This window comes from Fundulus heteroclitus, unplaced genomic scaffold (genome assembly GCF_011125445.2).
Source record: "Fundulus heteroclitus isolate FHET01 unplaced genomic scaffold, MU-UCD_Fhet_4.1 scaffold_62, whole genome shotgun sequence".
Taxonomy (NCBI): domain Eukaryota; kingdom Metazoa; phylum Chordata; class Actinopteri; order Cyprinodontiformes; family Fundulidae; genus Fundulus; species Fundulus heteroclitus.
Window position 1 is genome coordinate 1,995,231 of NW_023397055.1, and position 13,040 is coordinate 2,008,270.

The 13,040-nt window shown below is 44.2% G+C and overlaps 1 protein-coding gene across 1 annotated transcript; it reads right to left on the reverse strand.

The window, feature by feature from the left end:
- Window positions 1-627: 627 nt before the first annotated feature.
- Window positions 628-11,690, reverse strand: LOC118561372 (putative uncharacterized protein DDB_G0271982; the record flags this gene model as incomplete). The annotated part of the gene is given in 4 exon segments (XM_036133427.1): window positions 628-659; window positions 2,269-2,284; window positions 11,396-11,566; window positions 11,682-11,690. Coding segments are annotated over 4 exon segments (228 nt in total), but the record flags the coding sequence as incomplete, so codon positions are not given.
- Window positions 11,691-13,040: the final 1,350 nt, after the last annotated feature.

The window sequence follows — 13,040 nt, forward strand, 5'->3', positions numbered from 1 at the left end:
CTGACCATGATGTAAACATCTGAATGTTTATAGCGAGGCTGGGTCAGTGTGTTCTGGCTTAGGGGCACGAAAAGTATGTCAGAGGGAAAAAATAAAATAAAGCGAGCTTCTGAAGGGTTAAATTCTAATTCTAATCTCGGTTTGTTTTGGGCAGCCTTCTCAATGTGCTTACAGGGAAAACTCATCATTTATAGAAAAACACTAGAAGTTCAAAAAACTAAAAGAGAAATTTGTTGCTTTGAAGTTTTGCCCTAGACCAATTGAGATCGAAGTTATATATAAATAAAAGTATTACTAACAGTAAATGCACATGGTCAAAGAACCAGAAAGAAGTCAAAAGTTTGTAAGTCAGTAATCTTTGTTATATTGGAAAATACATAATTGTGCTCCATTGGAGACATTTTTTTGTTATTCGGTTATTTATTTGTTTTCTTTCTTTTGGAGGTGTTTTGAACAGAGTTTCAAAGGAAAGCTGAGGAATGGATTTTCCCAGGATCAGCCGAGAGCATCACGTTAAAGTGACACTAAGAGTACCAGGTTTTGATTGCATGCTACTAACATTTTGTTTTTCTCAGAGTTATTGCTTTCAGATTAAAGGAGACGCCACCTTTCTTTTTTTTTCTTTTTTTTTTTTCTTTTTTTTTTTCCCTGTGTCCTATCTAGCAATATGGCAATAGGAATTGATGTCTCAATGCCAGATAGAGCTCGACAGATTTTGCTTTTACAAGTGGAGCAAACAGCTTTCGCCATAGTGCTCCACTTGATTTATGCTTGTAAATAGCTTTATTATGATTCCTGCAAGGAGAATTTCAAATTATATGGAATGACAATGGGAGAGTGAAGGAAGAACAAAAAGTGAAAGAAAAGAAAAAAAAAAGAGTAGAGGTGAAAGAAAGAGGAGATAAAAGGGAGAGAATGATAAAACCTTCTTTGTCTGCTCCATCACCTGGAAAGAGACACAAAAAGAACAGCACAACCAACAGACATAAAGCAACAGATACACTCGAATAACACCTAGATGCCATTGCTAAATCATACATATTATTATGTAAGCTGACATGTGTAATGTGGTATTTGAAAAAAGAAAGTGAAAGAACATAAATAAATAAATAAATAAATTATAAGATTACTGTATATAAGTGAACACTTAATACCTGGGACCCAGCACCTGTGGGAGATGTGAAAGTGCACTAGTTTAGGTGAAGATTATCCAGAAATAGCTTGATAGTGATTGTGGAGAACCGAGGACCCACCTTCCCCGAGCACAGAGGCAGGCGTCAGGGGACCCGTAACCCCGGACTCCCAAAGGGGTCCCTAAAGCAGGTCACCCAGGAGGGGCCGACACAGGATATCTGCAACCCCCCCCCCCCAAGGAAGGAGCAGAGACGACCCCGAGGAAATCCCCCAGCCACCGCAATGCCGACGCCCTCAAGAGCCGCGGAGACGAGCCCGTGGGCTCCGCCGGCAGCTAGCCCCGCTGAAGTGGTCCCGGCCATGGGCCCTGAGGGCCAGAGGCCCCAGGGGCGCCCCGCCCCCGCGACGGGGGCCCCGGCCGCCCCCCGGGGGGCCAGGCCCCGCGAAGAGGCCGCCGGGAGTGGGCCGGCGCACGCCCGGGAACCCGTCCCAAACCCGAAGCCAACCAATGCGCCAGGGGGCCAAGGCGCCTGCCAACGAAGTGGAGGAGGGCAGGACGTGGGGGGATGGGCTCCGCACCTAGCGGAGACTTGAGATGTTCTTGGGAGAGGGAGCGGACCACACCCATACCTGGAAAAAAAAAAAAAAAAAAAAAAAAAAGGAAAACTCATTCACCCCATCCCTCCCTTGTGCCCCACTCACCACACACAGAGAAAAAAAAAAGACGCTGTACACACATTCCCACATAACTCTCACATCCAACACTGACCAAAGGGGGGGGGGGTCACCCCAAATCGACTATACGACTGCTTGTGCCCGACCCCCGGCCCCAGACCAGACGCCCCCCGGACCGGGCCCCCCCAATAGGGCGGGCCAACACGACCCGCACGAGCCACCCGGCCAGAGCCCCCCCCTCCCCCTAAATACCTAATAAACCCCCTCCCTCCCCCCACCTTACCCTTGCCATCCCTGCCCCCCGCCCCTCCTGGGGGGAGCGGAGGCATCAGCCCCAGACCTGGCAAGCCGCTGACTACACACCACAGCCCCCCGCCAAGACCCCGGACACAGTGGCCCGCACCTCCTCCAGGCCCCAGACTCCTTGCCGCCATCGGAGAACGGGGGTGTGCAGAAGACCCCGATCCTCCCTACGCCTGCTCAAATGTTGTGTTGTTGCATGTTGTTCTCAAGTGCGTTTAAAAACTGGGAGCGCCGAAGGGGATGCACGGCACAGCCCACCCCCCTTTCGAAAGGTAGCTGTTGCCAGCGCACCCCCTCCGGGCGACTGCCCAGAACCCTCAATGTCTAAGTGGGAGAGGAGGTGAAGGGAGCCGTCCGAGGTGAGGCCCACACAACATAAGCCCCCCCCCCCCAGACGTCTTCCCCCCACCCCCCCTACCATGGCCTATATGAGTGTGCGATGTGAAAAATGTTTAAAGTGAAAGTATCTAAGATGCATGATAAAATTGGGGAGAGGGGCGTCACCAGAAAGTGGCAACCTCCAGTAACGCCCCCTCCCTCAGGACCTACATGTGTGGCGGCGTGATGGAGCAGGCAGAGGGAGGAGTCCGGGGATGGGGAGCAAATGACTGGGAAGCCAACCCAGGGAGCCAGCTCCCCTACTGACTCCAATAGGCACCCCCGCTCCCTGAAAGCCCCACCCAGAGAAGGGGGCCTCGCCAGCGGCACCACCGTAGCCCGGGGGCCAGGGAGAGGCCGCAGGGCCCGCCAGCCAACCACCCACCAGGACCAACACCTCAACCCCCCCCCAGCCCACCCACCAAGCCTACTTAAACTAAATAAATAAATAAATATAATAATAATAATAATAATAATAATAATAATAAGAGGGGGGACCCTGGCCAGCCGGCCAGCACGAGCCATCCCAAACCCCACCCCCCAGGTGAAACCCGCTCCGGAAGACGACACGGACCAGGACCGGGACAGGGGGCCGGACACAAGCCCACCAGAACGTTAAACCCCCCCAACCCCCCCCCCCACCCGTAGATTTAATCCCTCCCCAACACTAACGTTCAAACAACTCACCATACATTCGACAGTAGACATCCAGGCTGGGTAGGTCCCTACTCCCCCTCCTTTCCCCCTCCCCCCACTGGCAGAGTGCCGATCCAATGAAGGAGAAGAGCATCTGCCCAGAGATGTTAATGACCATGCCTCCCTACCAGCTCAACGGGCCCCGAGGCCCCCCAGCGCACCAGAGGCCCCGTGCAGGGGCGGACACCCGGGCGCGCGCCGCCCCACACCAAAAGCGGCACACCCCCTGGAACCGGAACCCCCGAGGCCCCGCGCCCGAGGGCGGCGCGCCCCAGGGACCCCAGACCCACCCCGGCCCCACCCAGCGGCAGCACAGCTACCAAGTCAGTAACCCACGTCCGTCAACACGCAGCTCCCAAAGAGCGCCGCAAGCGGCTGCTGTAGGCCACCCGTAGGCCTCCCAAACTCCTCCCAGATGGGGGCAAAAGACCCCGGAGCCGGATCCACCAGGCGCCCTACTCCAGGTGCCCCCAGGGCCCCAGGAACCCCTCCATCCAGCCACTGCGCCCTGCAGGAAGCAACCCACCGCCCCCTATTCCATTAAGTGATGGTGTTGATCAGAGGAGCCCAAAGAGACCAATCAGATGTGGAAGCAGATGCTGTCTCTAGATTAATATGATCCAACAAAAGATCTCTATACTGATTGATACTGAGATTTTGTTTACTTTTCCAATTCATGAGGATAGTTTTCTTTGCGATACATAAAGCAGTAAAAACCATGTAAACTATTTATTTTTTCAGAGGACTTTCCTCAAAATTACCGAGCAGGCAAACTGATGGGGAAGGTGTAATTTTACAGCTCAAGCACTTTGATAAGTCCTTACATATCTGTGTCCAGAACCTCTGGACTGGTGTGCATAACCATAACGCATGAAAATAATTATCAGGATGATTGCCTATGCAGTGTGGGCAGATATTAGATTGTGTCAGACCCATCTTGAATAATCTTTGTCCTGTGTAGTGTACTCTGTGAAGGATTTTGTATTGTATTAGTTGTAAGTTGGTGTTTCTAGTCAATTTGAAAGTTCTTAGACATGTCTGACCCCAGAAATTTTGTTCAAAGGTGCCTGATAAATCCTTTTCCCACTTCATTATAGGAAGAGATATCGAATCATCTATTTTAGTCAGTGTCCTGTATGATTTAGACAGTAGTTTGGGGGGGGGGGGGGGGTTAAATCTAAGAACTCTATTATATTAGTTGGGACTTGTAAACCACCATTAATATGCTTATATTTATTTTTAATTATAGATTTAAGTTGTTCATATTCCAAGAATTTATTTTTACTAATGCCATATTGCATATTTAGTTTAGCAAAATTGATGAACTCGGTTCCGTCAAGTAGATGTTCCAGATATTTAATACCTTTATTCTTCCAGTATGTAAAGTTTATCATTTTATTATTTTGTAGGATATCAGGGTTATTCCAGATAGGTGTACGACTGCATGGGATAAGGGATGACTTTTTCATTTTGAGGAACTTCCACCATGCTGTCAGAGTAGAACTAATGTTGATATTTTTGAAGCATGTATGCCGTTTTATATTTAAGCTAATAAACGGCAGATCTGAAATCATGATATTATTGCACATTTCCTGTTCTATATCTAACCAAGGCTCATCTAAAAGACTATTTTTTATCCATTTAGAGATGTATTGTAGCCTATTTGCTAAGTAATAGTTATGGAAGTTAGGCAGATCTAATCCTCCCCTGTCTTTAGTCCTCTGTATTGTCTTTAAGCTAATACGTGGGGGTTTATCTTTCCAAAGAAATTTAGAAATGGCAGAGTCAAGAGATTTAAACCAGTCAGATGATGGTTTATTGGGGACCATTGAAAATAAATAATTAATTCTAGGTAGGACCATCATTTTTATTGAAGCTACCCTACCCATAAGTGTGATTGGAAGCGATTTCCTTCTTTCAAGGTCCTCTTCTATCCTGTTTAAAAGTGGGGCATGGTTAAGTTTAAGTAAATCTGTTAATTTATTCGACACAGTAATTCCTAAATATTTAATATTTCCTGATTGCATTTGTAAATCTAGGGAGTTTTCGAGAGAGCAATTAATTGACAGTGCCGTAGATTTAGACCAGTTTAACGGGTAATCTGATACTTTAGAGAAAGATTCTAGTATTCTAATTACTTGTAAAAGAGAATTATTTGAATGCTGGAGATAAAGTAATACATCATCCACGTACAGACTAATCTTGTGCTCTATTTTCATGCATTTTATACCTTTTACAGCTTTTGTTTGTCTGATTGTTGCTGCTAGAGGTTCTATAAAGATGGCAAAAAGTGATGGAGAAAGAGGGCATCCTTGCCTGGTGCCCCTCTGTAGACAAAAACTGGAAGATATTTGATTATTTGTCCTGACACAGGCTGTTGAAGAATTGTATAGAATTTTTAACCAGTTTATGAATAAATCGCCAAAACCGAATTTATGAAGAGTAGCGAATAAAAATTTCCAATTTACTCTATCAAATGCTTTTTCTGCGTCTAAAGACAATATATTGGTTTTAATGTTTTTACTGTAGGAATAATCAATTAAATTAAGTAATCGGCGTGTATTTGTGGATGACTGCCTTCCTCTGATGAAACCAGTTTGATCTGGATGTATTATGAGAGGAGTTACTTTGTCTAATCTTTTTGCAAAAGCTTTACAGATTATCTTAATATCCACATTAATTACCTTTCTGCCAACAGAAGACTCTGAGAAGACAGTGCTAGCAGTGCGGTAAGGAGTCATAATCAGATTTGGACACTAAATTATGCTTAGTTTTAACCAATTTATGCCAGGAGATCTTCCAGCAGAGAAAGGTGGTGTCTTAAAAATATTTGTTGCTTTCCACTATTAACAGTTCTATCTTTCTGCTTCTTTTTCTTTACAAAGAAACCTGGTCAATATGATAGGAATGTGCTAACATAGAGATTTAGTCTCATTTTAGACATTCTCAGATGCGAGAGATACCAAAACAGTGCCGCAGTGACGTGTGGGCTGATCCTTGGGACAAGGAGAAAAGGGGATGACACTGACTTCAGCCTGATCCAGTTTTGAGTTTTATTTTGTCAAAGGAAAATTTTGATTTATCTTTCCTTTTTTTTAAAAAAAATATCATTATTATTTCTTTAGTTTTATTTCTTTTTTTCTTCTTTTATTACTGTGAATGCCTACTGCATTCACAGTAATAAATTCTCAAGTTCTTGAGATCCTCTTTCGCGTTTTTACTGTTTAAAGTTTGATTCGCTTCTCCTCCTACAGTTTTTGTCCGATTTCAACCATTCAACTTTTAAACTATTCAGCTTCTTCTGGAATCGATGGCTATATCTTTTTGTACTTTTAACTTTTCAACTTTTTAAAATATTCAGCTTTTTCTGGAAATTTTCTGCTTTTTTTCTCCCATAGGAAATTATTGTAATTCACTAAAATTCCGCTCATTTCAGCTGCTTTTTGACAGCTTACTGCTTCAGCCTACTTTCAGCTAGAAACGCCATTCAACTTTTAAAATGTAGTGATATCTTTCAGCTATTATGGTATATTTCAGTTTTTTCATATGTTTTACCATTTTCATATAGTACCTCCTTAAAATAATTTTGGCTTTTCAAGAAATTCAGCAAATAACATGCGTTGCTATGGTCGTCAAGTGGCAGTTGACACACTGTAGAAATTCAACAAATTCTTCTTCTCCAATTTTCAACCTATCTACATAAATTATACATCAAGATGTAGGAATTTTTGTCTGGATTCAGGAAATGTAACCCTCATTGGTGTAGCATTTATAGATTTTTCGCAAATCACCTCAGAGCGACACAAACCCGAAATCTCCCCCATTCATTTCCTATGGATCGGTTTTGAAAAATGACGTCTGAAAATCCAAAACATCACACGTTTTTGCATCGTCGCTACTCCTAAACCGTTTTATGTACAGGCATGAGACTTTCACACATGAATGTCCCAACCCTTCTGGCACTCACAAAAAAGGAATGTTTTGGATAACTGTTACGGTTTTGCTGCAGGAACAATTTGTTCGGGAGTAGCGAATGTGCAAAATACTGAAAATGCTTTAGAGCTGCATTTTTCCACATGATCCACTTTTTTACATCATCGCTGTGTCTACACCGATTTTTGAACAAACATGAAAATGTGCAACATAGTCCTCAAAAGCCTGCTGATACTCACAGTGAAATAATTATTTTGATATCTCTTATACTTTTTCAGCTAGAGCGATTTGTTCGGGACCGTTTTTAGAGGATTTTTGAAATTCCTTAAAAATCCCCTTTATATCATAATTTTGTACGCCTTTATTAAAATATTTCCAGCAAAAACCGATAGCAAGTCTTCTTCCCCTATCCGTTAAGAAATAAACGCAGAAAAAATTACGTCTCTACCATTTACGAATCAGGAGATATGAAGTGTTGTGCGAGGCAATGTTCTCCATTATACATCCTATTGGACATAGTCTGAGCAAAGTCTCTGCACTTCGGTAGAATGGCAAGCTGCAGGTGTGTCAGTGAGTTTCCATGACGATGGAACTCTGCTGGCCAGAGGTTACTAGGTCAGGGACAGGCTCCATTCGGATAGAATGGCAACTTTCCACACCCACTACAGTGGCTGTGATGAATGTAGGAATCTGAAATTCGCACAGTCACTTCCTCTTAACATTTTTAAATTTTCAAGTGATTATGAGGCATGTGTGACTTTTCTGTCACTTTTTGGATTTCACATGCTTTCCTATTGGACCTTTGCTTCCAACAGGACCTGGCATGATGCCCAGAGACGACCCAATTGGCCAATACAGCACCACCCACCTGTGGGAAATGGCGCTACACACCATTTTGGTCAAATGTTGAGTTCTGGGCCCCGATGTGGTGAGGCAGAGTTGCTAAAGGAGGCCAATCTGACCCATGACCTTTGGTGACCTTTGGTGACATTAAGTATTGGCACCCTTTTTGAGGCACTTCCCAGTACAGGATTTGGACCAAACTGACAGAATACCATCACCCGGTGATACTGAACACAACCCTGTTAGCGGCTAACGGTTAGCATGTTGCTAACCGGAAGTAGCTCTAGGAAGGTCCTACAAACTTCTGCTTTACAGAGTCTGTACTGCCTTTATACAGAATGCACCACAATAAATTTGGGCCTCGTCGCATAAAGTAGGGGTGGGTATTGCCAAAAGAGGCACGATTCGTTTCGAATCACGATTCACATGCCACGATCTGATTCTATCACGATGCATCACGATACTTGAATTATTGCGATGTATTGCGATGCATTGTGATATTTTCACTGAACACTGTTAGAAAAAAATACAACCATTACCAGTGGCTGACTGGCTGTGTATGATCTGGATAGTGTCTTTAATTGATACATAACTGAAAGAAACTAAATTTATTCATAGCTGTATTTATTGAAACGACTTTTGGAGGTATTGCCATGAAAACAAATATTACTATTACTGAAGTGGACACACTGACAAAAAGTGCTTAGGACTTATAAAACTTAAAATAACAAAATAAGGATAATCAGTGCCGTTTACATGGCCTCAGTGGTCCTTTAAACCAATGAAGTTGTATTCCACTTGTTTTTGGCTGATGTTCGCCTACCACTAATACAATTTTATTTATTCATTTTTTTAAATAGCGTACCGCGCACGTGAAGTCACCATCTCAAGAGCAACGGCCCTTTTGCCGCTTAGGTAGGGCATACACGTAGAGAACGCCCGTAGCAACCAGCTATTACACGCGCAACAGAAACAGCGATATGACCGACTTTATAGCCCTTAAACTTTCCCAAGACGATGTCCCAGGCGCACGGTTTACTGGTCGCACTGTCGAAGAACACACCAACCTTCAGCTCAAAGGATGGCTTGAGTGTCGAGGGCTTAAAAAGACCGGAAAACGGGCCGAGTTGATCAAACGGTAAGCTTTGTTTTTTTTTCCTGTGTGGCGGTCATGCCGTCGTCGGCCGTTTTTTTTCTGTTTGTAATCACCGTCCAGGGATCGGTATATGTTAAATGTTTGTTTTATTTGAAATGTTTTTGAGTAAGCTATCCTGGTAGCAGGGTATCATGTTAGCGCCTGCTACCATGATAGCCTATATCAGGGGTCGGCAACCTGCGGCATTTTCAAATGCTGCTTTTTTGTAGTAAATTCTACAAATGAAAAGGGGACCACGGTGACACGGGACCTAAAATAACATGGAGTCATTGATGAGGGTGAAGAGAGCAAAACAGCAGGGTAAGAGTCGTTTCTATATCTGTCGTTTGTTCATTTTCAAAGTGAGGAAAAGCAAACAGCGCTTGGCTCGAGGCTGTGAGCGGAGTCCTGCACGGCTGAAGTCGAGTCTCAGGTGCCGCCTGAACGTCAGATAGCTCGTCCAATGCAGCTGGTAGCTGGTTAATGACAGGAGCTCGTTCACTTTCGCAGATGTGATTAAAATGTGTTCGGATTAAAAGGAAAGAAAGTATTTCGGATGAACCATTTATATGGGCTGAAAATCAAATAGTCCGACCATGATGTGCGTTTACTCGCACCAAGCTTTATTCAAAATAAAAACTCTGACATTAGCAGAGTTGATGATTTCCATAAAACAACAGTAGAAGTATTAGCGCAGAGGTGCATTGGTTCTGGTGCGGGTCCATTCTGTTTCAAAAAAGCCCTTATGTGCAGCGTTATTTCATTTAAAATTTCAAAAGGGTTTTATGGCTCCCAGTGTTTTCTTTACTGTGTGAAATGGGTCCAAATGGCTCTTTCAGTGGTAAAGGTTGCCGACCCCTGGCCTATGTGCTATCATGGTAGCAGGCACTTCATTATTAACTTGTCGGCCACCAAAATACTCTTACCTGTTCACTACTTGATGTCGCTGGAATTGGGTCAGGATGTTCTTCGGTTGGGCCCTTTCCTCCAACAAAATGCTTGCTACATATGTAGGTGAATTTGTTAACTTTTTCCGGGTTGAACTGTTGTGTAGGCCGACCGCACCGGTGTACCCAGCGCACACATTTCTCCTTGGCAGTTTTGAAGAAAACATCCTTCATTCGCGGCCGATCAGCGTACCTCGAGTCGCTGTTGCACGTTCCATAGCAACAATGTTTAAAAACCATGGTCTTAGATTTGGAAAAAGCAGTCATTTACCGAGTAAAACCAAGGGTAACGCACGTCTCTTTTACAGCGAAACAGCGGCGGACTATGCAAGTTTGCCCTACTGCGTACCACGTGATGTGACGTTACGTTTCTAAAAATAGCCAGCTCGCGGTACGCTATTAATAATCGATACTTGGCGTCAAGAATCGATGCAGTAGATCGCAAAAATTAGAATCGCGATGCATCGTCATGACGATTATTTTGCACACCCCTAGTGTAAAGCATCCATCTCTTCATTTCTCTCTCTCTCTCTCTCCTGTCTCTCGCTCTCGCTCGCTCCTTCTTCTCCTATCTCTCTCTCGCCCCTACTCCTCCTCTCTTTTGCTCTCTCTCTCGCTCCATCTCCTGTCTGTCTCTCTCTCCCTCGCTCCTTCTTCTCCTCTCTCTCACTCTCTTTTTCTCCTAATTTCTCTCTCTCTCTCTCTCGCTTCTTCTTCTGTCTCTGTCTCTCTCTCTCTCTCATCTTCTCTCTCTCTCTTGCTCCTTCTCCTGTGTCACTCTCTCTCGCTCGCTCCTTCTTCTCCTCTCTCTCTCTCTCTCTCGAATCTTCTCTCTCTCGCTCTCTCTCTCTCGCTCCTTCTCCTGTCTCTGTCTCTCGCTCGCTCCTTCTTCTCCCCTCTCTCTCCCTCGAATCTTCTCTCTCTCTCCTTCTCCTGTCTCTCTCTCTCTCTCATCCACTCCTTCTCGTCCTCTCTCTGACCCGTTCTCTCTCACCCACTCCTTCTCCTCCTCTCTCTCACCCGCCTCTCTCACCCACTCCTTCTCCTCCTCTCTCTCACCCGTTCTCTCACCCACTCCTTCTCCTCCTGTCTCTCACCCGTACTCTCTCACCCACTCCTTCTCCACCTGTCTCTCACCCGTCTCTCTCACCCACTCCTTCTCCTCCTCTCTCTCACCCACTCCTTCTCCTCCTCTCTCTCACCTGTTCTCTCTCACCTGCTTCTTCTCTCGCTCGCCCCTACTCCTCCTATCTCTCACTAGCCCCTACTCCTCCTCTCTCTTGCTCTCTCTTTCGCTCCTTCTCCTGTCTCTCTCTCTCCCTCGCTCCTTCTTCTCCTCTCTCTCACTCTCTTTTTCTCCTCATTTCTCTCTCTCTCTCTCTCTCTCTCTCTCTCGCTTCTTCTGTCTCTCTTTCACCTGCTTCTTCTCTCGCTCGCCCCTACTCCTCCTGTCTCTCACTCGCTCCTTCTCCTCCTCTCTCTCTCCCACTCTTTCTCGCGCTTGCTTCTTTCCTTCCTTTCTCTAGCTTGGTGTTTCTCATCAGCTTCTTCTCCTCTGCTCCTTCTGCTCCTTTCGCTCATTAATTTGCAGTTTCTCTTCCTATTCTCTCTTTCTCCTCCCTCTGTTTTTACCTAACTTGTGACATCTCGTAGTTTCTGTCTTTAAATAGTCTTTCTCTTTCATTCCATTCAAGTTTGAAATTCTACTTCCGCTTTGTTAAACGATTCAGTGTTTAGAATGAGTTAGGAAACATTTGGTGCCATTCCCTAAGTTTTTTTCTTCTTCTAATCATTCAGCTATAGTTCTTTCATGTTCAAATTCTTCAAATTCTTCAATGTTTTTCAGCTATTTTTTCTCTTCCTCAAAGATCTTCTGCATCTTTGCCTAGATCATTCAGCTTACTGCATTCACACTGCATTTTCGCAGGAAATGCAAATTTTTCTAGTTTCTTTTATGTTTGTTATGTTAGAGGGAACACTGTAGTTAAAATGTTTGTGACTGCTTTGCTGTAATTTCTTTTCAACCTATGGAGTCTTCTTTGGCAAAAAATGCTGGCAGAATTCATTCTGTTTGCAGGCGTGTGGACTGGAAGATGGGCTCTTGAAGGGAAGGAGAAAGTTGTGCTGCTGATCTTAGACATTGGACTGAAAATGGACAATGAAGGACTATGACTGAGGCATCGGACAACCTTCGACAAAAAACACAGATGAGTTCAGCAGACACAACTTCATGCATTTCACTTCAGATTTTTTCGTACACAGTTAAAACAAAACACACATTATGAAACACATTAAGATTATGTAAAGGTGAAAACTTTAAAAGAAGCAACTTAATGGAATCATAGAGCAACCTAATAAATTAAGTGGGTATTATATCAACAGTTGAATAAATAAAGGAATTATTATAGGTGGTGTCCAGAAAACGACATGGGCTATATTGATAACTGGCAAACTTTCTGGGGAAAACCTGGTCTGATCCAGAGAGACGGCATCCATCCTACTTTGGATGGTACAGCTCTTCTTTCTAGGAATCTGTCCGGATTTATTAGTTCTCCTAAATGCTGACAACCCAGGGTCCAGACCAAGAAGCAGAGCCATAGTTTAACACACCTCTCTGCAGCTTCTGTACTGTTACCCATCCATTATCCTATTGAGACGGTGTCTTTGCCACGGCCAAAACTTAACAGATCAAAAACTGATCTAAAAGGAACAAATCATAAAAATCTAATAAAAATCCATACAGATCACTTTGAACCAAAAAATAAAAGAATTAAATGTGGTCTATTAAATATAAGGTCTCTCCCTCCAAAGACTTTGTTAGTTAATGAATTAATTTCTGATAATCAGATTGATTTGTTTTGTCCCACAGAAACCTGGCTACAAGAGGACTACGTTAGTATAAATGAGTCAACTCCCTCCAGTTATTCTAATTTCCACATTCCCAGATCTGTGGGAAGAGGAGGAGGAGTGGCGGCTATCTTTCAGTCTGGTTTATT